General features: G+C 36.6%; 1 protein-coding gene across 1 annotated transcript in view; it reads left to right on the top strand.

The window, feature by feature from the left end:
• ABI3BP (ABI family member 3 binding protein) overlaps positions 1–27,201 on the top strand; it is a 173,107-nt gene that overhangs the window by 31,059 nt on the left and 114,847 nt on the right. The window contains exons 3-6 of the mRNA XM_087966474.1: positions 10,857–10,916; positions 15,837–15,969; positions 18,269–18,450; positions 20,546–20,598. Coding sequence (XP_087822600.1) covers positions 10,857–10,916; positions 15,837–15,969; positions 18,269–18,450; positions 20,546–20,598 — 428 coding nt within the window. The remainder of the gene's footprint in view (positions 1–10,856; positions 10,917–15,836; positions 15,970–18,268; positions 18,451–20,545; positions 20,599–27,201) is intronic.

Here is a 27,201-nt window from a genome sequence, read left to right as displayed (position 1 = left end):
AGAAACTAATCAGAGATGCTTTGCTGATTCTAGTCCAATTACCTGCTCCAGCAGGGTTAGAAGGGAGTGTATGTGTATGTGTGTGCATGGCTGTCAAAACTCCAAAAACAAGTCAAGTAGCTCTGGGGAGGCCAGTCATAAATTAGAACACTTGCTAAGCAACCGGCCATTAAGTGAGGACCACTTGTATTTGGTTTTCCAGGCACCTGGCCATGCCGACCCAGTCACATGACCACCAAACCACACCTACCTGGTCATGTGACCAGCAAGCCATGCCCAGCCAGCCAGTCATGTGACCAGCAAGCCATGCCCACCCAGTCACATGACCAGCAAGCCGCACCCTCAAATTAGGCCATGCCCACAGAAATTTGAATCCCACCCCTGGGTGGGGGGCACTGAGGATGAGTTTGTAGCACCAAGGGGGTGGTGGACTGAAAAAATTTGGGAACCACTGCTCTAACAAACTGCATCCATATTATGGCTAAAAAAGCTTCATATCATCATGAGTATCTAGGCTGGAGTCAGGAGAGTCTTTATCTTTCTCAGCACAAAAAGGTAATCAAACTATTAAAAGCAGGTAGAACGAAAGAGCTGTAAGAGCTCTTTTAAATATATATATATATATATATATATATATATATATATATATATATATATATATATATATATATATATATATATATATATAATGGATTTTTGTGCAAGCAGCTTACTGCTTGCGGTTTTCTCCGCACTGAGTAAGATTGGAAGTATCTAGGCAACGCTGATGAAGTCCATATATATATATATATATATATATATATATATATATATATATATATATATATATATGTGCTTTTCAGTCTGAGAAGCACTGCTCTGGCTTCAGTCTGAGAGCAGAAGACAGAAGCCTGAAGATGATGAATGAGACTTCATCAAACGTTGCCTAGATACTTCCAATCTTACGCGGGAAAACCCGAATAACCAAAGATCCACATACAAATACCCGCGAGAACCTCAGAAAATATATATATATATATATATATATATATATATATATATATATATATATATATATATATATGTGTGTGTGTGTGTGTGTGTGTGTGTGTGTGTGTGTGTGTGTGTGTGTATATATATATATATATATATATATATGTGTGTGTGTGTGTGTGTGTGTGTGTGTGTGTGTGTGTTTTTTCTGAGGTTCTCGCGGGTATTTGTATGTGGATCTTTGGTTATTCGGGTTTTCTCCCGCGTAAGATTCAAAGTATCTAGGCAACGTTTCGGCGAGGTCCCACTCGCCATCTTCAGGCTGGTGCTTTCGGCTTAGTGCCAGTGCAAGCAGTGTGTGACCGGAGCTGCCATCTCTCTATATATACAAGTGGTGGGGGATGGTGTGCTGGGCTGGTTGGCTGTGCTGCAGCCTCTTGATTGGTTGATGGAGTTGATGTTGGTATAATGGGCTGTGTAATGGCCTTTTGTTGTAGAGATATCCTGGATCTTGTGCTGTCATCTCCTGGGTCGTTAGCCTCTTGTGTTTTAACGGCTTGGGTAATGGGTTGTGTGATGGGCTTGTGAGTTCTTTTGTTGTGGTATCCTGGGTCTTGCGTTGTAATCTCCTGGGTCGTTTGTGTTTTGATCTCTTTTCGATTAGCCTCCTGTGTAGTAACAGCTTGGGTAATGGGTTGTGTGATGACCTTGTGAGATTTATTGCTGTGGTATCCTTGGTCTTGTGCTGTGATATCCTGGGTCATTTGCTGTGTTGTGACTTCTTGAGTTCTTGAGGTGTAATTTCTTGAGTTTTCTGATGTGATGTCCTGAGCGGGTGGCTGTGATGTAGCATTTTGGGTTTTTAATATGGCTTTGAGTTTGGGGTCTGGGTCTGTGTTCGTTTGGCTTCGAGTTCGTGGTCGTGCCACATCTTCATGGTGGGGGTCAGTTCGCTTCATGTATGGTTCAGAGGAGTTTGAAGTGGGTAGTGATGCAGCTGCAGTGCGGCTTCTGGTCTGTGGTCGTGTCTCATCTTCTGTGTGGGTGTGAGTCTGATTTTTACGTGGAAGTGTGGTGGTGGCATCTTGTGTGGCCCTCATGGGTGTGGGTCTGGTGTCATTTATCATGTTGGGTACTCGTCTGTTCATGAGGGCGGGTTTCCAAATGGCTGGTAAGCGGGAGGTGTCATCTCTTTTATTCATGCTGTGTGGGCGTTTTTTCTATCTCTATGGCTTCTCTGATTATTCTGCTGCTGTGGTGTTCAGTTTTGGCGATAGTTCTGGTATTTTTAAGGTCAATCTCATGTCCTGTGGCTTTGAGGTGTTGGACCAGGGAAGAGGTTGGTTCTTCTTTTTTGATTGAGTTCTTATGTTCTTCAACGCGTGCACTTATTCTTCTGTTAGTTTGTCCAATGTATGTGGTGAGGCAGGCAGTGCAGGGGATTTCATATATTCCTTGGTTTTCTAACTCGATTTTGTCTTTAGGGTTTCTTAGGATGGTGGATATTTTTCTGTTTGTGCAGAATGCTGTTTTAATATTGTGTTTTTGGAGGATCTTGCTGATTTTGTCTGTAGTGCCTTTTATATATGGGAGGAGGGCTTTGCCGTTCTCTTGTTCTCTGTCTTGGATTTTGGTTGGGGTTTCTTTTTGGATTAGGTGGGTGATCTTCTTTCTTTGAAATCCATTGGCTGTTAGTACGTTGGTGAGAGTGTTTAGTTCGGTTTTTTAGGTGTTGTTCATCAGCTAAGCATTTTGTTCTGGAGATGAGTGTCTCAGCTACGGAATTGATCTGTGCTGGGTGGTGGTGTGAGAGTGCGTGTAGATAGCGGTTTGTATGTGTTTTCTTTTGGTAGATGGTGTGTCCTAGGGAGCCATTGGGTTTTTTGTATACCAAGACATCTAGGAAGGGAAGTTGATTGTTAGTTTCTGTTTCCATGGTGAATTGTATTTTGGGGTGTAGGCTGTTGAGGTGTGTGAGGAAGTTGTTCAGTTTTTCTTTCCCGTGTGGCCAGATTATGAAGGTGTCATCTACGTATCTGAGCCAGAGTTTGGGTTTGTGATCATATTTTTCTAGAGCTTGTGTTTCAAAGTGTTCCATGTAGAGGTTTGCGATGACAGGTGAGAGGGGTGATCCCATGGGTGCTCCTTCTATTTGTTTGTATTTTTGTCCATTGTAGGTGAAGTATGTATTGGATAGACAGTGGTTGGTCAGATCTAGGATGTGCTTGGGGGTTGTATTTGTTTTGGATGGCTGTCAAGGCTTCTTTTATTGGCACTTGGGTGAAGAGGATATGACATCGAAGCTAACTAGTAGGTCGCTGGGTTGTAAGTTTTGTTTCTTTATGATCTCGATGAACTGGAATGAGTTTCTTACATGTGAGTTGATGGATTCTGCATAGGGCTGTAGTTGTTTGGCGAGAAATTTGGCTAGGTTTTGTAGAGGTGAGCCTATGGAGCTGACTATTGGTCTAAGTGGAGTTCCTTCTTTGTGTATCTTGGGGAGACCATAAAGCTTAGGGCATCTGGATGATTTCTCTCTGGGTATGATTCTTTGCTGGATTTCTTCACTGATGGGGAGGCTTTTATTTTGGATCTGGTGGTTTTTTCTAGGTAGGTGGTGGGGTCTGTCTTTAGGGGTTTGTATGTGGGGTCTAGGAGTAGGTTGGTTAACTTGGTTTGGTAGTCTGATGTGTTCATAACCACTGTTGCGTTGCCCTTGTCTGCTGGTAGGATTATTATGCTGTTGTCTTCTTTCAGGTTACGTAGTGCAGTTTGTTCTTCTTTGGATAAGTTGCTTTTGGGTGGTTTGCTAGTGCAGAGGATGTTGGTGATTTCGAGTCTGATTCTATTAGCCTCATCAGGGTTGGTTTTGGTCAGGCTGGTTTCAACTCCGCATATGATGGTTTCTGTGGGGATGTGTTTGGGAGCAACAGCAAAGTTGAATCCTTTTGAAAGGACCTTGGTTTCGGCTTCGGTGAGGATCTTGTCTGAGATGTTGTGCACTGTTTGTTTCATGTGTGGCTGTGAGGGGGGGAGTTGGTTTCTGGCATTGTTGTAGTTTTCTGAGTTTGTTGGTGTGTGTGTCTGTCTTGAGGGTGGTCTGTGTTTCGCTCTCCAGACACCGAGTTGTTTGGATTTGTCCCAAAGTAAGGGGTGAATCTTGTTGCTGAGTCTGAGGTGAAGTGTAAGAAGATCTTTGTTGATTTGGTCTAGGAGAAATCTTTTTGTGTGAAGTTCATTTCTAATTAGGGCCAATTCTGTTCTTTTTAGGATGCGTTTGGTGGCTGCTGTGTTGGTGTGGAATTTCAATTGGAAGCTTGTGGGAATTAAATTTTGATCTCGGCAGTTGCATAGGAATGCGAGGTCACATAAAATGGAAGCTCTTTGGACTTCAAGTTTTTCATAAGTCCTGGTCAGATGGTGGGTTTCCTCCCGTAGAGGTGCAATATTTGTTTTCTGAGGTTCTCGCGGGTATTTGTATGTGGATCTTTGGTTATTCGGGTTTTCTCCCGCGTAAGATTCAAAGTATCTAGGCAACGTTTCGGCGAGGTCCCACTCGCCATCTTCAGGCTGGTGCTTTCGGCTTAGTGCCAGTGCAAGCATTCTGCACAAACAGAAAAATATCCACCATCCTAAGAAACCCTAAAGACAAAATCGAGTTAGAAAACCAAGGAGTATATGAAATCCCCTGCACTGCCTGCCTCACCACATACATTGGACAAACTAACAGAAGAATAAGTGCACGCGTTGAAGAACATAAGAACTCAATCAAAAAAGAAGAACCAACCTCTTCCCTGGTCCAACACCTCAAAGCCACAGGACATGAGATTGACCTTAAAAATACCAGAACTATCACCAAAACTGAACACCACAGCAGCAGAATAATCAGAGAAGCCATAGAGATAGAAAAACGCCCACACAGCATGAATAAAAGAGATGACACCTCCCGCTTACCAGCCATTTGGAAACCCGCCCTCATGAACAGACGAGTACCCAACATGATAAATGACACCAGACCCACACCCATGAGGGCCACACAAGATGCCACCACCACACTTCCACGTAAAAATCAGACTCACACCCACACAGAAGATGAGACACGACCACAGACCAGAAGCCGCACTGCAGCTGCATCACTACCCACTTCAAACTCCTCTGAACCATACATGAAGCGAACGACCCCCACCATGAAGATGTGGCACGACCACGAACTCGAAGCCAAACGAACACAGACCCAGACCCCAAACTCAAAGCCATATTAAAAACCCAAAATGCTACATCACAGCCACCCGCTCAGGACATCACATCAGAAAACTCAAGAAATTACACCTCAAGAACTCAAGAAGTCACAACACAGCAAATGACCCAGGATATCACAGCACAAGACCAAGGATACCACAGCAATAAATCTCACAAGGTCATCACACAACCCATTACCCAAGCTGTTACTACACAGGAGGCTAATCGAAAAGAGATCAAAACACAAACGACCCAGGAGATTACAACGCAAGACCCAGGATACCACAACAAAAGAACTCACAAGCCCATCACACAACCCATTACCCAAGCCGTTAAAACACAAGAGGCTAACGACCCAGGAGATGACAGCACAAGATCCAGGATATCTCTACAACAAAAGGCCATTACACAGCCCATTATACCAACATCAACTCCATCAACCAATCAAGAGGCTGCAGCACAGCCAACCAGCCCAGCACACCATCCCCCACCACTTGTATATATAGAGAGATGGCAGCTCCGGTCACACACTGCTTGCACTGGCACTAAGCCGAAAGCACCAGCCTGAAGATGGCGAGTGGGACCTCGCCGAAACGTTGCCTAGATACTTTGAATCTTACGCGGGAGAAAACCCGAATAACCAAAGATCCATATATATATATATATATATACATACATATACATATATATATACATATACATATACATATACATATACATATACATATATATATATATATATATATATATATATACATATACATATACATATATATATATATATATATATATATATATATATATATATATATATATTTATTTATTTATTTATTCTTAAGTTTTCGCGGGTACTTACATGTATGGCATTCAGCTTTGTTCGGGTATTTTCCCACGTCATAGTAGTTGTGTTTTTAAAGTTGTAGTAACGTTTCAGCTGGGTGGTGGTGGGATTGCTCCACATGTAGATCTGCTTGTAAGTTTCGACGTGGTTTCACTATTCACTCAAGTCCCGATAAAAGAGACCCTTGAAATCATCAAAAATAAATACCAACCAGCTAAACACCTCATGGAACTAACAGAACACTGCTTAACAAACACATATTTCATATACAAAGGACAAAGATACAAACAAATTGAAGGAGCCCCTGTGGGATCACCACTGTCACCCGTCATTGCAAACCTGTTCATGGAAGAATTCGAATCCAGAGCCCTGGCCAATGCCATCCACAAACCCAAACTATGGTTAAGATACATCGATGACACATTTGTGATTTGGCCCCATGGAAACAATTTCCTAACACACCTAAACAGCACACACCCCAAAATCAAGTTCACCATGGAAACGGAAACAAACAAACAACTACCATTCCTAGATGTACTAATCTACAAAAAAAAACAACAACAGATGGCACACTAGGACACACCGTATACCAGAAGAAAACACACACTAACCGCTACCTCAACACCCAATCCCACCACCACCCAGCACAGATAAACTCCGTGGCTAAAACACTAATTACCAGAACCAAACGCCTGGCAGACAAGACACACATTAAGACTGAACTATGCACCCTGACTAAAGTACTGACAGCCAACGGCTTCCACAAAAGCAAAATCACCAGCTTGATCCACAAAAACACACTAAAACATAATAGAGACCCAGAAGATGAACAGACCTATGGAACAGCTGTCCTGCCCTACATAAGAGGTACTACAGACAAAATTAATAAGGTACTACACAGACATCACATCAAGACTGCCTTCAAAACAGACAGAAAAATAGCAGCCATCCTTAGCAACCCCAAAGATAAAATTGACCTGGAAAACCAAGGCATATACGAAGTCCCCTGTGCATCATGCCCAGCCACATACATTGGACAGACCAATAGAAGAATAAGTACCCGCCTGGATGAACACAAAAATGCAGTCAAAAAGCTGGAACACACTTCCTCACTAGTCCAACACATGGAAGCCACAGGTCATAGCATCAACTTCAATGGCACCAAAACCCTAGCCACTATAGAAAACCCTAGCCACAGAATCATCAGAGAAGCCATAGAGATTGAAAAAAGACCAGAAAGCATGAATAGAAGAGATGATTCCACCAGGGTGTCAATCATTTGGAAGCCTGCACTCACAAACAAAAAAATCTCCACACCACAAGCCAGGCAAACACCTGGGCACAAACAGATCCCCCCTGATACCTCCAGCTCAAACACACCCCAACCAGGCACCCAGATGAAACCCAGCTTCCTAAGTGATGATAGCCGTCCATTTACCCGAAGCCAAGCTGCACTAAAGGCCTCCAATAAAGTAACACAATGCTGCCAGCCAATCAAGATACAAAAAGAGCCAAAAACAGACAGAAGATATTAGAAACACCAATCAAGCAGAACACAGCAAACTCCAAGACCAATAAACACAGACCAAGACTCCCAACCAATCAGGATGAAGAAAAAAACCATTCTGGCACAGCAATAGGCTGCCCCAAATTTAAATCTGAAACCACTGTAAAAGTCTGACTCACAGACAAACACTATACAGAAGCCTGATGATGGCAGATGAGATTCTGCTGAAACGTTGCTACAACTTTAAAAACACAACTACTATGACGTGGGAAAATACCCGAACAAAGCTGAATGCCATATATATATATGTATGTATGTATGTATGTATGTATGTATGTATGTATGTATGTATGCATGCATGCATGCATGCATGCATACATACATACATACATACATACATACATACATACATACATACAATATTAGTTGAATAACTACAAGGATTATCAGATCTATACTAAGTGGTGTGAAAAATATAAAACAGGAACACCTGATCCCTTGATTGGATGTGTAAATTTGCTCAGAAATTCTAGGATAAAACTATCAATAAATTTATTAAAATTCTTTAATAACTCTTTAATCAAACCAAACATTCCATTTGAGAGTCTATTATGGCACTTCTGGTTCCTTTTTGCCCTAATTCTACTTCGCCATTTCTGAATGTAAAGGTAAACATTTTCAGGTAAACATATATCTTGTATGTTCTGTTGCTTCAGTTCCAGTTTTCTTAAGCTCCAGTGTGATTGTCTCCTAATAAGGACAAGAATTTAGTTTAATATGTTCAACAAACCCTCTCTCTATGAAACCTTGTAATTTCTGCTTGTTTCTTTACTATGGGTTATTGCCCCTTAAAACTAAGTCTGAAAAAGTGAAGACAATCTTACAGAATAAAATGTAATAGACTAGAGGACATAGTGAAATAATTACATGATATTTTTTGCCAAGCATCAACATCACTTGAGTTCATTGAGTTTCCACACAGTATACAGATGGAAAAATTATGATTTACAGTCAGTTTTGGACAAGACTCCATATTGCTTTCCAAGATTGTTATGCAAAAGCAAACACTAAGAATTTAAAAAGCTATTCTTTACAAAAAGAAGAAAGTACCATGTTTGATATACTTACCAGGGCTGAAGATAGTAAGGTTTCCCCAATATTGCATCTTTTCTGTTGATCAGACCAAAGTACTAGAATCAGCAGTATGTTTTTCCAATTCTTCACTTTATTGAAACATATAGTATAAACTATTCCAATAAATCGGCAAGAATTACAGACAGGCAATTCAAGGAAACTGAGCAACAGTACAATATTACAGGCATGCTTAATCTATAAAAAAAAATTCAGCATACATCTGCCTGTCTAGAAAGCATTTTCAGGTAAACATACATTGTGTAAAAATATTCTTAAGACCATCAGGTGAATGGCCAAATATCCATTAGCCTGGAATGGAGGTAGGAAAAAGCCTGTTTTAAACTCTGGAGCACAGAATTATATACAGGTTTGGATTTCTTTGCACTACAGCACAGCAAATTGTCTGTTATGTTAATGTATACATTTTCATTCTTGTTGACAATAAACACAGTCTTGTTACAAATTAAGCCACTTCCATATAAGAATTGAGGTTCTGAAGAGGTGAGATTTATCACTGAGTCCTGGTGCGATGCCTAAAATGTAGTTAAATGATCAACCTTTAAGATACTGTGCATAATGTGAAGCAAGTCTATGACTTCCAGTGTTCTTGTGTATTTTACAAAAAAATGAAAAAAAGTGCTATAGTGAATAAATGCACATTTTGGAAATACACATCTTTCTCCTTAACAGCATATGGTGATTATGATCTGGAAAAGAATCTCTCCCTTTATAATTTGATCTACTACTGGCCTATAAACATAGAGCCATTGTAATGTTAACAGAGGTTACATTAGGAGGGTGGAAAGGAAGAAATGGATGAGGTAAATAGATGTATCAGTAGTCATCCTAAACACTAAAACCTGAGATAAGGCTCTGAGTAATCTGCCCCGAGTCTTCAGAAGAAACCTATCTAATTCTTAAACATAGCCAATGTTTCAGCAGTTTCCTTCCATACTTGCTATAGAGTGTAAGAAAGATGATTTTGCTAAGTAGCAAAACATATTATCAATCTAAAATATTTAAAAGTAACTCAGACGTGCCTAATTCATTGAATTATAAGTAAAGAAAGAAGGTCTGACATTATTATAGCCAATTTCAATAAAAAATAGTTTCTACTTACTCAGGAAGTTGATTGGTCTGCCTGGAAGGACTTAACACACATACACATGACCTGAAATTCCTAAATTCTGCGCGTACAGTAGTAGACTGATTAACATATTTATTATCTTAAAGTTCTAACTAATTTCAAGTAATTTTTATGTTCTTAATTAAATCACTGTTCAAGATATTTCATCATACTGTTTTTGCTCAATATAACTTGAATAAGTATGGAGTTTAAGATAAATATTTTGGTTAATTTTTTTATATTTTAATTAAAACTCTGCTTCTTATCCATTGAGAAACTATATCTATTTACACACACATTACTATGTAAAAAAAAAACCTTTCTCTCTCTAAATATTGTTTTAATCAGTTTATATTGTGATTAAGCTCTGGATGACTTAACTGGTTTTCACTAGAAACATTAAATGAATTTATGACCTGTTACCATGTGTTTTTCCAGAGAATATAAAATTCCAGAGAATTTGGTAGTTTATGAGTAAAAATACCAGCACATTGGGCTTTGTTTCCAAAAAACCAATGATTTCTGAAGAATTTGACAACTGCTTCTCAGTCTGTACAGTTAGCAGGGAATTTATTCCAAAAAATTGCAGTTAGTTTTAGAAGAATATTATCTTTGTATGTGCATGATTGCTATTACATCAAGGCAATAAGTGAATACTTAACATTTTCTTGTAATCCAAAATAGTTCACCTTTTTCAAAAAATTGCTTGAGAATTATTGATTACTTTACTACAATGAAAAAGTGATTAATGAGGGATTTTAAAATATTGTTTTACTGAAATTGAAAGTTCTTAAGCAATGTAGTGCTGCTAAGCTTATTATAGGCATCCCTAAAAATTCCACTGATACAAGACATCTTAAAGTCAAAACTTGCATGCTATTATATTCTCTATGTATTTTGAAAATGAACTTGAATGACCTAAATGTAATGCTAATGAAACACTAATAATGTAGTAGAAGAAATAGTATGACATGGTTTTGATTATTCAAGTATTTACTCTTTGTCTGATTTTAACAGTTATAACTTGTATTTTCCAGATGCAGAGCCAAGATACTTGATTGTGGTGAGACCAGTTTCCAATAAGAAATTCTGCTCAGGTATTTCAAAACTATTAAACATTTTTTTCCTTAAAAACTCAGGAGGTCTATATTTCAATCAAAGTAACCTACCTTGAATTTGAACAAGTTAGAGTTAAGCGAAATATAAATTTGATAAATAAAAAAATAATAAATATACATTTATTATATAATAAAATATATGTACAATTTCAAGACATGAACCAACCTATTCAGCTTGTTTTTAAGAAGAAACCAATGTTAGCAAATTCAGCAATATCTTGAAGAATTACATATTCATGTTCATAAAATCAAACCTGTGTTAGCTTCTTGCTTTTTCTTATGAGGTAATGAAATAGTGGAAAGAGACCAAAAGAAGAATCATTCTGTTGATATATGACATGCATCCAGAAGATAGTTTGCTCTGTTGTTTCACAAATCTGAGTAATAATATTTTCTGCTATTAATTTAGAAATAAATTAGCCCATGTTTTCACTTAGGCTCATAAACAGTGAGAAATAATTGACACAATTATTCACATGTATGATAATGGAAGACATTCAGCTCTGACAAACTGCAGAACAATTCCATATTTCTGCAGAGGTTTCATGTTGCTATAAGTGCCTGCACTGCTGAGTGCTGTCTTCCATGGAGCTGCCAATATGCTACTATTCTAATTCTCTATGTTTGCTATTTATGCCAAGAGCAAAAAATACAAAAAAAAAAAAAACAACCCTGGCTTTTGTATAGGAAGGTCAATGAAGCTGCACTCAGAGCAACTGGAAAAGATGAAAGAAAGGTGCTTCTTTACCTTAGCTGTTGAAAGGAAGGGAGAAAATCTGGAGATATGACAAGATGGTCAATTATCTGTTTTTTAGGGAAAAAACACATTTGAAAACTCTGTTTACCTGCCAGTTCAATGATGTGATAAAAGGCCACTGCCAATCTTTAATTAGCATGTTGCCTGCATATGGAGCCATAAGAAGATGAGACAAGTTCACTGACGTGAATTGTATTTATTGATTTTGAAAGGTCTAACTTTTGCTGTTTACAAAAACAATATAATAAATACAAAATAACTCCAGCAATAAAAACCAAATCCATTCAGTAAACCTGAAAAAAAAAAAAAAGCTTGTCATAATTTCCAGAAGCCATTCATTGATTAAACTTAAGACTTGCAGCAATTTTGGCAAAGTGGAGTCATGTGGGTCATCAGGAGGATATTGTTCCAAAAGGCAGCGAAAGCTTTTCTCCTGTGTCTGAGAAGCTAGCCTTCTCAGAAAACAAACAAACAGTGGGCAGATACTGTGGGAAAGAGACAGTTCTCCAGCTAGCTATTTGTTATGACATTTAGGGTTTATAGGTCACCTGGAATCCAACTGGTAACCAGTGTACTCATGCTGCAGAGATATTACAATGACCTAGCAAGGCTTGCCAATTATTGCTTCTACCACACGCTTAAGGGTAGCCACCTGTAGAGTTCATTGCAATAGTTTAACCATCAGATAACCACGGCTTGGGGAGGGTGCTCCATTAGGAATGAGCATAACTGGCAAACAAGCTGTATCTGTGCAGAAGGCTTCCTGATCACAGCTGCAACCCACTCCTCAAGCAAAAGCTGATAGTCAAAAAATACCCCTAAATTACATCCATGTATTTGATATATAAACATATAGTATTTAAGTAAATCACAGCATTTGTTGTCTCATAAAAGAAAATAATAAGGAAGAAGGAATATTATATATGAAACTACTTTTTTGAATGTGCAAGGCGGAAGTCTCTCTTTGTTTTTGAATCTAAACAAGATTCAGAAAAAGAAAAAAGTAGAGAATTCTAACCTGAAAATAAAGGATGTGTACCATAGAGGGAATCATAAAGATTCTAAAATAATATTCTGCTTAAAAAAATCTAATCAGGCAAATTAAAACAAACAAACAAATACAGCAAAAGGTGACTTGGTGGGAAAAAAAGAGACTATCCTGATCTCCATGAAGATAATAGGGCTTCTGTATTAAGCTAAAACATTTTAGCTTAATAAACAAAATGATTAGGCAACTGGAGGCTAAAACATCAGAAGAATGATTGCAGGAATTGGGTATATCTAGTTTAATGAAAAGAAGGACTCAAAGTGACATGAGAGCAATCTTCTGATATCTAAGAGCCTTGGTGACACAGTGGTTAGAATGCAGTATTGTAGGTTAATCCTGCTGACTGCCAGCAGTTCGATTCTCACCACCTGAAGGTTGACTGAGCCTTCCATCCTTCCAAGGTCAATAAAATGAGGAGCCATATTGTTGGGGGCAATAGGCTGACTCTGTAAACCACTTAGAGAGGGGTGTAAAGCACTGTGAAGTGGTATATAAGTCTAAGTGCTATTTCTATTGCTAAGAAGAGGAGATCAATCTATTCTCCAAAGCACCTGAAGGCAGAACAAGAAGCAATGGATGGAAATGAATCAAGGAGAGAACCAATCTAGAACCAAGGAAAAAAATTCCTGATAGTTAGAACAATCAATCAATCAGTGGAATGGCTCCCTCCAAAAGTTGGGGTGCTTCAGCACTGAAAGTTTTTAAAAAGATATTGGACTACCGTTTGTCCAAAATGGTGTATGGAATCCTGCCTGAGCAAGGGGGTTGGACTACAAGACCTCCAAGGTCCAACTCTCTTATTCTGTTCTGTTATTTAAAACAGATGCTTTTTAAATTGTGCTAGCTAAAATCAAGCACTGCTCTACAAACTGTTAAAGCAACTACATCCTTTCCAAGATTCACTGATTACTTTGCAAGCTGTCCCTAGTTGTCTAAGTATGTCTGTACAGACATTTCTTCCTGAGCCATGAGGACTAAAATAAGAAGTTCCCTTTCAGTTTTACTGATGCTAATCTCTGGCCAGCATTGCCAGGTATCGGCCTCTTTCCATGAGCAACTCACATGACTCTAATTAATGGATAATATTTATTTAGTAGACACAAAAAATGGCACAAACATTTCACTTTTTTTCAATTTGTCTGAGTTTTGCACAACAAAATAGAAGCTATAAACCAATATGTCTGGGAAATGCTTCATGGAAATAAAACCACTACATATCTTTAAACAATAACAAAAACTCAGTATGCCTTTTAGCACTACTTACAACTCAACCCCAAATCTTATGAAATTTATACATATTCTACTCAAAACCCAAGGAATAGAAATCTCATTTTGTTTTTGTTAAAAGACGGACAAATTTGTTAGAGTGTGATCATAAAACTAAGCAGTATTCAAGGAATTAAGAAAGGGACATTTGGAGATGAGAATTTAGCATATGTGTATGCACATACAAAGACATATTTAAAAGTATGAAGGAAGAATGAGTTAGAAATTAAAGTGGAGAAATCTGATACAGAGAGAGAAATGTTAAAACTCAATTGAATGTGCAATTCGCTATATGCCTATGATTATGTATTTTTAGAGTTTCATTAGTTTCTTTAATTCTCCTAAAATATAAACAATTGAAACCCCAAACTAGCTACTAGCAACTTAAAGCTTCCATCATGAAATTACATATGAAAAAGTATAAATTATGTTTTCTCCTAAAATTTGGCACTAATATACTCAAATTGGTACTTACGGGACAGCCTAGTTCACCTAATACAGATTCAGCATCCCTGAGTACTGCCTTAATTATCCACTCATAACAGGAGTATCAGCAGCAAAGTGGCAGCAAAGATACTATGATCAAAGTCTCGTTTGCTTTTATGTTCACTGTGTGTAGGACACACATGAAATGAAAAATAGGCAGAGTTTCAAGTGTACTATCACTGCCACCATCTTGGGTTTTTAATTATATTCTCTGGACACCCTTGACTCATAGAGTGGGGTTCTTTCTCAATAGAAAAAAAATCTATTGAGTATACAACTATTGATATACAAGACTCATATCAACAGTAAACCAACTTGCTTGTGAAAGTGCTAAGTACAGACAATTTTTTTGCTTGGAAGAATGCTTCTGCTCAGAGATTTTGAAATGACAGACTTATTCCCACCACACTTTCCCTTGTGAATAGAAACATGTAAATAATGTGCTCTCTTGTGACTGTGGTACCTGCTTACAAGAGATGGGTTTCCTTATCTGATGAATTTGTGCTGACAATCTAAGTGGTTTTTTTAAAAGAATTGTGTGTTCAACTTTTTCATGAATAACTTTGATTAAGAATAAAGATTGGGCATGTGAATTGGGTAGCTGCAACATTCAAGTTCCAATTTATATTCTTCAAGTTTTAGTGGATAATTGCATTGAGCAGTCATTTCCTAAGGAAGTGATGTTATAACATGATTGAAGGATCTTTTTCCATGAGAACAGTATGATTGTTGGCAATGGGGACTAATATATACACAAAAGTTTCTGCTGTAAACTATTGTATGTACCTGTGGATGATCTTTGGATGATTGTAGATAGAAAGTGACTTGGCAGAGGAAGCATTACATTACTTCTTATATGTTGGAATATAGATGTAAAATTATTGCCCAAAAAGTTCTGTAGGGAAATAATTATGAGTAATTGCATATGTAGAATAAACAATGTTATCTGGTTTTGATTATCATGAGGTTCTACTATAGACATTTTGAGAATAAATATCTGCCCTCTTATAATATAAGAGATGTAATCTTCCCAATCACTTTAAATTAAGTTATTCTAAATTGAAAATAGCTCATCAACTATGAATTTAAACTTTCCTCATCAATATTTAATTTTAGCAATAATGAAAAGAGAGATGTTGTATTCTAATGATTCATAGTATACAGACCATATAAATTTTATATGATAAATTTAGAAGCCTTCTGATATACAATATGATAGATAGATAGATAGATAGATAGATAGATAGATAGATAGATAGATAGATAGATAGATAGACAGAGAAAGAGAGAGAAGGGGGGGGAGAGAGAGATAACAAAATGCAATTTTATATTTCTTACATAGGTAAAACAAAGACACCCAAACCCCTTCAGCTCGTAATAGGCACTTTAACTCCAACATCTGTCTTCCTCTCCTGGGGCATATTAGTCAATCCAAAGCATGATTGGACCACAATGAATAACTGTCCAAATGACAGGTAATGGAATGGGTTGATACTATAATGTTTTTCCATAATGCATCTGTTTTATATGCAAAAATGTGTTATATTCATGAAATTACTGTTTGAATAGATCTGCACTATAACAATTAAATTCTTGCTATGTTTCTTTTTGTGAAGGTAAAAGTGTCTTTACTCTAAGCAACTTTGCTCAGAGTAAAAGATAGTGTGTTATGGTTAAGATTTCAGACTATGCAGAACCAGCTTCGTGTCCATCCTCAACCACAAAAACTCACTAGGTAACTTTGGACAGTCCCATCCTCTCAGCCTAACCTCTCAACTTATTGAAAGGGAATAGAACAATAAGAGACTCATATAAACCACTGTAACCATACGCTATTTATATAATGAAACAACTAAGTGAAACTATTTCACTATTATCCTTTTCTGAACTACATTTATTATGTTTTACCTAGACCTCATATATCCACAATATCATTCAGTCCTGTAATCCCTGGTGCTCTGTACAATTAGAAATGATATTATTCAGCTATCTTTGATGTGGTAAATTGAATATACTTGTAAACAGAGTCATATCTTTATAACCGTTATGGATGGATGAATGGATGAAGAATGTCAACAGAAGTGAAATGAATTAAAAAGATAATAATGATAAAAAGGGATTATAAGTGAAGTAAAACAAATCACAAACAGTAAGACCAAAGTAGTTGGGGAAAATTTTTTTAGAGAATCTAATCAGTTCTAATGAATATGGTATATGTATTTAAAATGAAAGAATAATGTGATGGCACTGTAATTTGAGAGTCATTCACATAACAAACCCATAACTGACAATGAATCAGCCAAGAATTTATCATGTGGCCTCTATAAAAGTTGCTAATTAGGCTGCTGTTTGTGTGCTGATGTAGATAAAGTGCTATTTCAACATATTTGTTCACATACATTCTATGATGCTTTGCAGATGAATTTTATCATGTTGGGATTAAATAAAAACTACTAGATTAAATAGGAATTGTCATAATTTATGAAGAAATGTTTCTATGCCACAGGCAAGTTCCTAAAATTATGTTTGCAAAAAAGAAGTTCTGTTATTAAATTACACAGATTATACATTATGCAGTCAAATAACACTGGCAGATGAGAAAAGTAGATTGTGTTTTAATGGAACATTTAAAAGCTTCTGTATTTGCAAAGATATTTACAATAAAATGAAAACATACTTCTTATTTCTATAGAGTAAGGTTCTCCAACTAGCCCTATGGAAGATTCCCTGTGGCCTGCCAGCTTCTCCCATGTACTGTACTTTGATCCTTTCCAAACAACACAGGGAAAGAAAGTAGGGATGTATTCATCACTGTTTAGAAAGGAAGATAGGATCTCTTGATTTCTCCAGTAGGACGGGTTATGAGCCAGCTGGAGGACTGCTGGACAAGGAAGGAGAAGCATTTTCCCTTTTAAAATTTGTGCCAGCTTTAAGTCAGCTGGAAGGTTGCTTTTTTGTCACTGGGGATCATTGGATCCCTTGGATTGTTCCCTCCCTGTGCTATCCAAACTAGCTCAGGGCTGACCAGATGAGGAAGAAGAAGCCAGCTGAAGGGTTACTTCCTTTGCCTGTGAGGGTGGTGAGAAGTGAGCTGTACTACATTATCTTTTTCCATAAATTTGTGAAATTTGTGTAAATTAAAGTTATAAAGATCAGCCTTCTTTTCTCATCTGCAGTTATTAATTTATTATTTCTTTGGAATATTTTCCAATGTTTGACATTTTTAAAATACCATTTGTCCATACAAGCACACTGTTGCTTCTTTGTAGCTGTTCCATATCTTTTTTTGCTGTTGTTGTGAATCATATCATATTAAGCAAAATAATACCATTCCATTAAATTTTATTCATTCATTTGTAAAATTATTTTTCAAGACCCTTGAATATTTGCAAAATGTCCAATGTTGCCCTCAGACCGAAAAGTTTGGAGACCTCTGCCATATAACATAATGTAGGTCAGCTAATTTAGCATGGTTACTAAGAAAACTGTATGAGGGAACACTGGTCAGATTTGCCTGAGTCTGGATAGTTGGATTGAGCTGATTCAAGACACTTAACTCAATTTAGATAATGAAATTACTCTGTCTAATATCTCAAATATCACCATCTCAGGTTCCTTTTTCCACAATTCCCTCAATTCAAGAATGTGTGAACTAAAAAAAAAACCCACAAAGTTTGTGACAATACACAATAAATTTGTGTTTTGCTTTTAGCAAAGATGCACACAATGTCCTTCATTTTCTTCAGTCTGAAAGTTTACATTGTTATTGACTAGATTTTATACAGTGCGCTACAGAGAAAAGGACAAGAATAAGAAATGGATCCTACAGCTTTGTCCAACTACAGAAACAGTGGTGGATAATTTGAAACCCAACACTATTTATGAATTTGGAGTGAAAGACAATACAGATGATGGGATCTGGAGTAAGAATTTCATTCACAAAGTGATTATATCTGGTAAGTAATTTATAAGGGTTTCAACCTTTCACTGTTTAAAAAGCAGTTTAGTTATTGATTGGATTTTAACCTGATTCCAAAGAGAATCTACATGGATAATATTTTTAAAAGAACATAAAAGAGGAACATAACCACATAACATAACCAGACATGAATAACACCCAAACTAGATAAACTATCTTCATAGTATCTGCCTGTCCAATTCTATATGGCATAGTTTGCATGCTCTAGATTCTTTAAATTAAGCAACCTGAACTGTGCCTTCTAGATTGAAATTACCCCATGATTTGTATGGCCATGACCCTGCTATTGTAAGAAGGGCTATGAAAAGCTTGCCTTTTCCCAAGCCTTTAGCAAAACTGAATGAAGTACCCTTGGATTTTTTCTCTCCTTCCCATTCCAGTCTGGTTTGTGTCACTTAAGAGTATCCATTCTGTTCTAATTTTCTCCTATCACAGGGTGTATTCATAAACCCAACTACTTCTGATCTTTCCTAGAGTACTTCAAAAAAAAAAAAACCTGTCTAATAAAATAAACGAAAAAAGAACTAAAGTTAAATTAGTGAAATATATAAAGGATTCCTTAGTATAACTAAGCCTATTATGACAATTATGACCATTCCTGTTTATTTAAAATCTTGTTACATTCCATGTTTTAGGTTAATATAAAATGCTATTGAAAGGACTGACTTTGAAAATTGTTAAATGTTTTAGCTTAGATGAACCCAGGCAATTGATTTTGAAAGCATGAAAGAGAAACATTGTCATGCCCCAGTTGGAATCTGATTCTGAAGGAGAGGTGGAACAACTGACAGGGAGTGTAGCTCCGGTGGCTGTGGAGGAAACTGGGAAATGACACAGGCCAGCTGGGCATTCAGAGGAAGACCCAGGCCCAGACCCTCTTCATCCTAGGCCATGCAGGGAGGACTGGATAAGGGAGCAACGTGATTTACAAGGGAGGAAAGGACCCTGATCTCCTTCATGGGCTGCAGCTGAGAACACTGTTTAAAAGGGCAAACTGCACATGGCAAAGTTGCTGGAAGCAAGCATACCTTATGTTTGTCAAGGCTTATCTGGGTTTTGGCATCCTCCCAACTGTATGTGTCTCGTTATCTTTTGGAAGTCTGCAAGTTATTATTCTGGTCTGTCATGTTAATTACTTCAGCATGGTTTGTGTTGGGTTTTTTATTTCTACTTTATCTGTATTTTGGGTTCGGACTGCATTTCTTCCCTCTGTAGACTGTTTTTGGAAGAGTTTGATCTCCTGTCAAGGATAATTGGACATTGGCAGCCAAGTTGGAGGCATTAAAGGGAATTTATCTACTTTGGTGACTTTGTAATTTTTGTGCCACGCCCCAGGTCATCACAAACATCTTCTTGCTTCTTCAGTTAATAATAGCCTATTTCTGAGCATGTATATGTATAGGTGCTAGTTATGGCCTATAAAACTGAATAAAACCTAGGCCAAGTCTACTTGAATTTTTGGATATATATTTTTCATATGGCCCTATTCAAATTACAATCTTTCTGAAGTGCTTTCCATTTTGCTAATACCAGGAATATTTTCAGCAAGATGAAAGAAGATCTTACAATGACTGAGCCTAGATTTTGAAATATACTGCTATAGGAGTATAGAACAGCCATTTTTATGTCAATAGCTTTTGGCAACTTATTTGATATGCAATTGACATTAGTTTTATTTTATATATATATATATTTGTGTGTTTTTTATTATTTTAATTTTTGAACTAGTTACTATTTGTATATGCTTATAGCATTATCTTTAGGGGAATGATGGGCTATGAATGTAATAAAGAAGTAAAATAGGAGTACTTACTCATAAATATCATCCAGCTTAGTTAGATCACTGACTTAACTGAAGAAATCAGCTGGAATTTAAACATAGTTTGAGGAACAGAGCAATACATTCATTAAAATTATCATTAACTGTGGTATAAACAATGGGAAGTAGTAAGAAATCACATTACATTTGGAATTAAAAAATTAGTGTATTTATGTATCTTTATATGACTAGAGGAGGGTTTTTACATATATATATATATATATATCTATATATCTATATTTATTTATGTCAGGTAAAAACAAAGAAAATGGAGACCTCCAGAACAACTACAAAATCCATAGACAGGTATGTAATGACAATTATTTTTATCTTTATAAATTAGCATATTTTCTATGCAGGTAAATTGCCTGCCCATTATGGTTGAAATTTGGGATAAATGTTAAATGACTTCAAATGGTTGTTAAATGAACAGTCACACCTCAAGTTCTACCTGTACTATATATCACATATGACTCTAAAAAATTTTCCTTTTCCATGTAAAATGTAATAATATATGAAAATACTGCTATTAAATCCTGTTTAATAATGCTACTCACTTCTCACATCAGAACTATATTCCATCCAGTTATAGATCAAGGTGAAGAAAAGTTGGATTTAATTGTCTTGTTTGTATTTTATATTAAATATATTTTTGATTATGTGTATTATTCAAGAAGATTTTTAGAGCTGATATACTTGGATTATAATTATTTTATCTTTGATATGTATAAGATGATATTTTCCTTTGCTTGTTTTTATTTTTCTGAGCGCAGTCTAGTATCTATTTAATTCACCAAAAATTACTTTTTTAACATACTTATTTTAATTTTTATCATAAATAAGCAACACCATTACAATATTTTAAGATGCAGACATGCAGGCAGTATTAAACTATAAGCATCTCCATTTCTGCTCATACACTTCAACATTTACTTTTAGATTACTATGTATTTAATGCTGTTGGAGATCGTTGAAAGTACCACCTTGGAAATGTCTGACTCTTCAGTGTCCTGATTCAGGCTGAACAAACACACCAACTTTATTTACAAGTGGTTCATTGTCAAATAGTATTCCAGTTAATTACAAAAGCAACTACACTGTTGGCTATGCAGACACATATATGCCTTGGAAGATATAGTTTAGAATTTAGTCCCAAATCAAAACATAGGATAGCACAGTTTCAGGGAAGTGGAGCATAGCCATGACAGAGAAGGAAATGTGATCCACAACAGTCCAGGAATCAAGTCCCAGAAAAATTAGTCAGCTGACCCACGTCAAGGAGCCACGAGTTAAGGAACAAAACAGGAAGATTGAACACAGGAACACAGATCTGAGATTGGTGAGTTGTTTCCAACATATGATTTCCAGATAAGTGGAAGTTGTTTTTAAACAGGCCAAATAGATATATGGCTCAGTTATGGTCATTGGCATCTTCTCAAGGAGGCAAGATCACATCATAAACAATATGAATCTATACAAAATCTCCTAAATTGGAAATTCTAACTGTTCCATTTATTTAGATACCTTGATGACTACTATATGGATTTTCTTCTCTCTCCCCCAGCACTCCTTCTTTCCTTCGTTCTTTTTTCTAGAGTTTAAGGAAATTTCCTGTCATGCATCATCATCTTGTTAACATCAGAAGCTGAATCTGATTGTAGTATAATGATTTGTTTAATTTATAATATCTTAGTTAATTTACAGGATAGTTAATTTACATCTACATTCTATTTAATTTGTTTATTAAGAAAATGTATATGGCCAGTCAACTCACTCACAGGAAAGAGCAGGACAGAAAACAATAAACCCCCACATCATTCTAGTATGTTAGAGAATATATTAGCAATCCACCTTGAATTTAAATATAGTATATTTCTACAGTCCAGCATTGCATCTCATATTTAATTAGAACACTGATCTCTGAAAATTGCATCTATGTTTAAATCTTTCTTCCCCTCTATGCCAAATATTTCATATGTAAGATCATAAACCCTTTTTAGTTGTTATCAGTGGGTGTTGCTTCTACTTGCAGAGAAAGGAGCAAGAATAAGCACGCTATTTTCATTCTCCCTTAGCTGTCATTCAGTTTTTGTTCCATGAAAAGTATGTGTTGATAGATGACTTTTTGTAATTGTGAAAACTCTTTATGCAGTTAAGAATTCTTAAATACCATAGATTCAGGGGTGGGATTCTACCAGTTCTGTCCAGTTCTGTAGAACCAGTAGCTCTGAAGAGCAGCAGACACAGAACTGGTTCTATGTCTGCTGCTGTTTTGGCCCACCCGCCTGCCCGGGCTTTTACCTGACCTTTATTTCCTGTTTTTTCACCTTCACCTGCCGTGCAAGGCACAGCTGCAGTTGAAAAAGCAGGAAAAAAGTGCTTTTTCAAACGCTGCTTCTTTGCATGCAGTGCTGCTCAGTGGTCCTGGAAGCAAGCTGATGATGATTTACAGGCGCACGCGCAGCATGCAGGAAAGCACATCCTAAATCACCTAACCAGTAGTTAACCCTGTCGGATCCCACCCCTGCATAGATTCAAGCAGTATTTTTCTACAATAATTTTTATTTATTTATTTATTTGATTTGCCAATTGTTTACAAGATAATAAGTATAAGTGTATAAATAGTTGTGAATACATGAAATGGTTACATATAAGAAAAATAAAAGAAGAATAAGAGAAACAATAGGGCAGGGACGGTAGGCACGTTGGTGCGCTTATGCACGCCCCCTACAGACCTCTTAGGAAAGGGGTGGGGTCAATAGTAGACAGTCTAAGGTTAAAGTTTTTGGGGTTTGGGGAAGAAACTACAGAGTCGGGTAGAGTATTCCAGACATTGACCACTCTATTGCTGAAGTCGTATTTCCTGCAATCAAGTTTGGTGCGGTTAACTTTGAGTTTGTATCTATTGTGTGCTCTTGTGTTGTTATGGTTGAAGCTGAAGTATTCATTGACAGGTAGGACATTGCAATGTATGATTTTATATACCATGCTTAAATCAGACCGAAGACGGCGTAATTCAAGGTTTTCTAGTTCTAGAATTTCAAGTCTGGTGGCATAAGGTATTCTACAACGAGTAGAGGAATGGAGAACTCTTCTTGTGAAATATTTCTGGACTTTCTCAATTGTGCTAATATCAGATACGTAATGTGGGTTCCAGACTGATGAACTGTATTCGAGTATTGGTCTAGCAAATGTTTTGTATGCTCTGGTTAGTAGTGTGATATTACCAGAGAAAAAGCTACGTAGGATTAGGTTAACAACTCTTAATTCCTTTTTGGCTATGTAGTTGCAGTGGGCTCTAGCACTTAGATCATTAGAGGTGAGTATTCCAAGGTCCTTTACAGAGCTTGGATCATCAACAAGATCTTGACTATTCAGCTTGTATTTTATTTTCTGATTTTTTTTTTGCCAATATGTAAGACAGAGCATTTATTTGTTGAGATTTGAAGTTGCCATTTGTTTGACCATTCTGATACATAGTCAAGATCTTTTTGTAGGGTAGCAGTATTGTCTGTGGTATTGAACAGCTTTACATCATCAGCGAAAAGAACGCAATTGCTCTTAATATGATCACAGAGGTCATTTATGTAGAGTATGAAGAGAGTTGGTCCTAGAACACTGCCTTGGGGGACACCACTATTGACAGGTACAGAATTTGATAGGACACTCCCAATTTTGACCATTTGTTGTCTGTTTGCCAGGAATGCTTCTATCCAGTTATTCAGTTGTCCAGAGATACCATAGGATTTTATTTTTAGGAGTAGTTTGTCGTGTACCACTGAATCAAAGGCTTTACAGAAGTCTATGTAGATTGCGTCTATTGCTTTGCCCTGGTCGAGTTAATGTTCTATGAAAAAAAAGGCAAGGCTATTGAAGGTGGGATTCTTGGGTCCAGAGAATGAGAGAATTAGCTCATTTGTTCTTTTTCTCCTTTTATTGCATAGAGTAGCAATATTACAAGAATAACTAAAGATAGATTATAAATATTCTGTATTGCAACATTATTGCAAATGGAAAAAGACTTAATACAGGTAGTCCTCAACTTATGATCACAAATGAGCCCAAAATTTATGTTGTTAAGGGAGACATTTGTTAAGTAAATTTTGCCCCACTTTACCTTTCTTGCCCCAGTTGTTAAGTGAATCACTGCGGTTGTTAAGTTAGTGGCATAATTGTTAAGTAAATCTGGCTTCCCCATTGGCTTTGCTTGTCAGGATATTGCAACAATCATAAATATGAACCAGTTGCCAAGTGTCTGAATTTTGATCACATGACCTCAAGGCACTACAACAGTCATAAGTGTGGAAATAGGTCATAGGTCACTTTTTTCAATGCTGCTGTAACTTTGAACAGTCACCAAATGAACTGCTGTAACTTGAAGATTACCTGTAGACACAGTTAACATGAAATATTTTATTAGACCAATTTCTTCAAAAGGTGTATTATTGTCATGCCCTTGTTAGAGTCGGACTCTGAGGGAGAGGAGGAACAGCCGACAGGGAGTGGAGGTGTGGCTCCGGAGGTTGTGGAGGAGGCTGGGGAAGGGCAGAGGCCAGCTGGGCAGTCAGAGGAAGAACCAGGCCCATCCCCTCTTCATCCTAGGACATGCAAGGAGGAATGGAGAAGGAAATAACTTGGCTTACGAGAGAGGAAGTGGACATGATCCCCTCATTGGTTGCAGCTGGGGAGAATAGCATATAAGAGGAACGGTTAAAACACAGCGTTGCCAGAAGCAAAGCGTGTTTTATTTTGGTCTGAAGTTATCTTGGTTGGTGTCCTTCCAACAGACTGTGCCTTATTATCTCCTTGAAGCTGGTAATTACTTATCCTGGTCCGTTGTGGAATTTCTTTCATTGTAGTTTGTTTTGGTTTTTTATTTCACCTCTATCTGCTCATTAAGTTCAGACTGTATTGCTTTCTTTTGAAGACTATTTTTGCATAAGTTTTGTCTCCAACTGAGAATTATTGAACAGTGGGGCCAAATTGGAGGCATTAAAGGACTTTTTTTTACGTTTTGGATTTTGTTACCTTTGTGTTACACTCCTGGTCATCACAATTATAATATTACACTGGAAAAGGTACAAAAAATATCCCCACCCCCAACTAGCTTAATATAAAAGAGACGTTAAGTTTAAAAATTAAGTAGGCAAATCTTTAGAACTTGTCAGAGCACTGAGACTTTGGAATGGTCCAAAGGAGCTTTGCAATTTTGCTTTCTTTGTATCATTAGGAATTGTACAGTTGCATACCAGAAATCAAAAACAGAACTTGGAATATATATTTCCTTTTACTGTCTTTCTCTTTCACCATGCTGTTATAGTGGATTGTTTTAATTGTAAAATGTCCAGATTTGTTCTATGAAAATAAAATAGCTTATTTTGTTTTATTTAACAATGTTTCATATAACAAGAGATGTCCTCAGGAGCTAAAAAGATCAAGAAGGTATCTATGTCTTCAGAATTGAAGTCTATTCCTTTTTTTTACATATTTTGCACTATCTTGACTTTTTAAATTACTTTTACATACGCTCTTGCCTAACATATTCTTTATGTGTGATAACTGGCTATATTTTATTTGAGAATTGATCATCAATCGAGTATGATTTATTTATACTATATAATGTTGACAGACTTTGCTACAAACATGTACTGTAGTTTGGGAATCAGTGAATATTTTACCATATCATCTAAGAAAAGTTCAGTATTTTCAAACATGCTTTAAATTGTCTTAACTAGCTGCTTTGGCAAGAAATGTGATTAAACTAAACTAAACTAAGCAAAGCAATTTGCAGCTGACTTATGCAAAGAAATTGTTTTGTGTAAATTACATATGACTACATTTTTCAAACAAGGAGGAGCTGGAATTTCTCCCAACTGTTATATTTAAAGAGAATTTTAGAAAAAAGAAGAAATATTCAAATTTCTAATATATCTTGCCATTGTCAAATAATTTTAAAATTTAGTGATACTGACTTATATTTTCAGGTGTCATATTAATTATTTTTTTCCAGCAAAATTTCTGTGTTCCAGTTTTAACTAACCACATTGTCCACTATTTAATCTGGAAAATATATTGAGATCATAATTTCTTGAAAAATATTCAGAAGAAAATTTGTTTTTGTTTTATTTTGAAACAGAGGCTATCCTGGAAAGAGGGGGTGTTGTAATATTATGTTTACCTTTCCCTAAAATTCAGAAAACACTTTCATGGAAGTCTTTTTATCTTCTTTTTATCTATGCAATAAAAAGGCTGTAATGAGGTTGTAATGAGAAATTTTGGCTGGTTCAGAATTACACAATGAAATTTATACTAGGCTGGGCACTCGCATCTAATGTCCCCAGTCCTGGCACATCATCTTCTATATTATATTCTACTATAGTAGTTTTATACAGTATCAATGTGCTACATGTTTTGGTTAAAAGCACATCAATTACACATTTGATACATTTGAGTCAAATAGAATTGACTGCATCTGGTTTCTTTGTTGTCAATTTTGTCAATAAGTTTAACTGTAGATCTATTGTTACCTTCACTTAATGATCTAATTTATACATAATGTCTTATCAAAGATTTTTTTTGTTTGAGGCTTAGAATATCATTTCAAGCATTATACAATAGTTTATTTTTGTTAGCAAATGACACCTGAAAATTGCAGTTTGCTTATATATTCTGGCTTTGTTAATATATTCCCTGTCTTAATCCAGAATTTGGCTTGTTCCCAGATTATTACTTACTCATTTCAGTATTCCATTAATGTTTGCTAAGTGTTTGCAGATCAAGTGCGGGGGGGACAGGTACTTCTTGACTTACAAATGGTCAGTTAGCAATCATTGGAAGTTACAACAGACCCTCCGTTCCACAAAGCTATTTATAACTCGATTTCAAGTTACAGCTGCCACAGCACTCCCA

Source organism: Notechis scutatus, chromosome 5 (genome assembly GCF_049901735.1).
Source record: "Notechis scutatus isolate UNSWTSFEM ecotype Mainland chromosome 5, rNotScu1.2, whole genome shotgun sequence".
Lineage (NCBI taxonomy): Eukaryota > Metazoa > Chordata > Lepidosauria > Squamata > Elapidae > Notechis > Notechis scutatus.
This window is presented reverse-complemented; position numbering and strand designations above follow the sequence as displayed.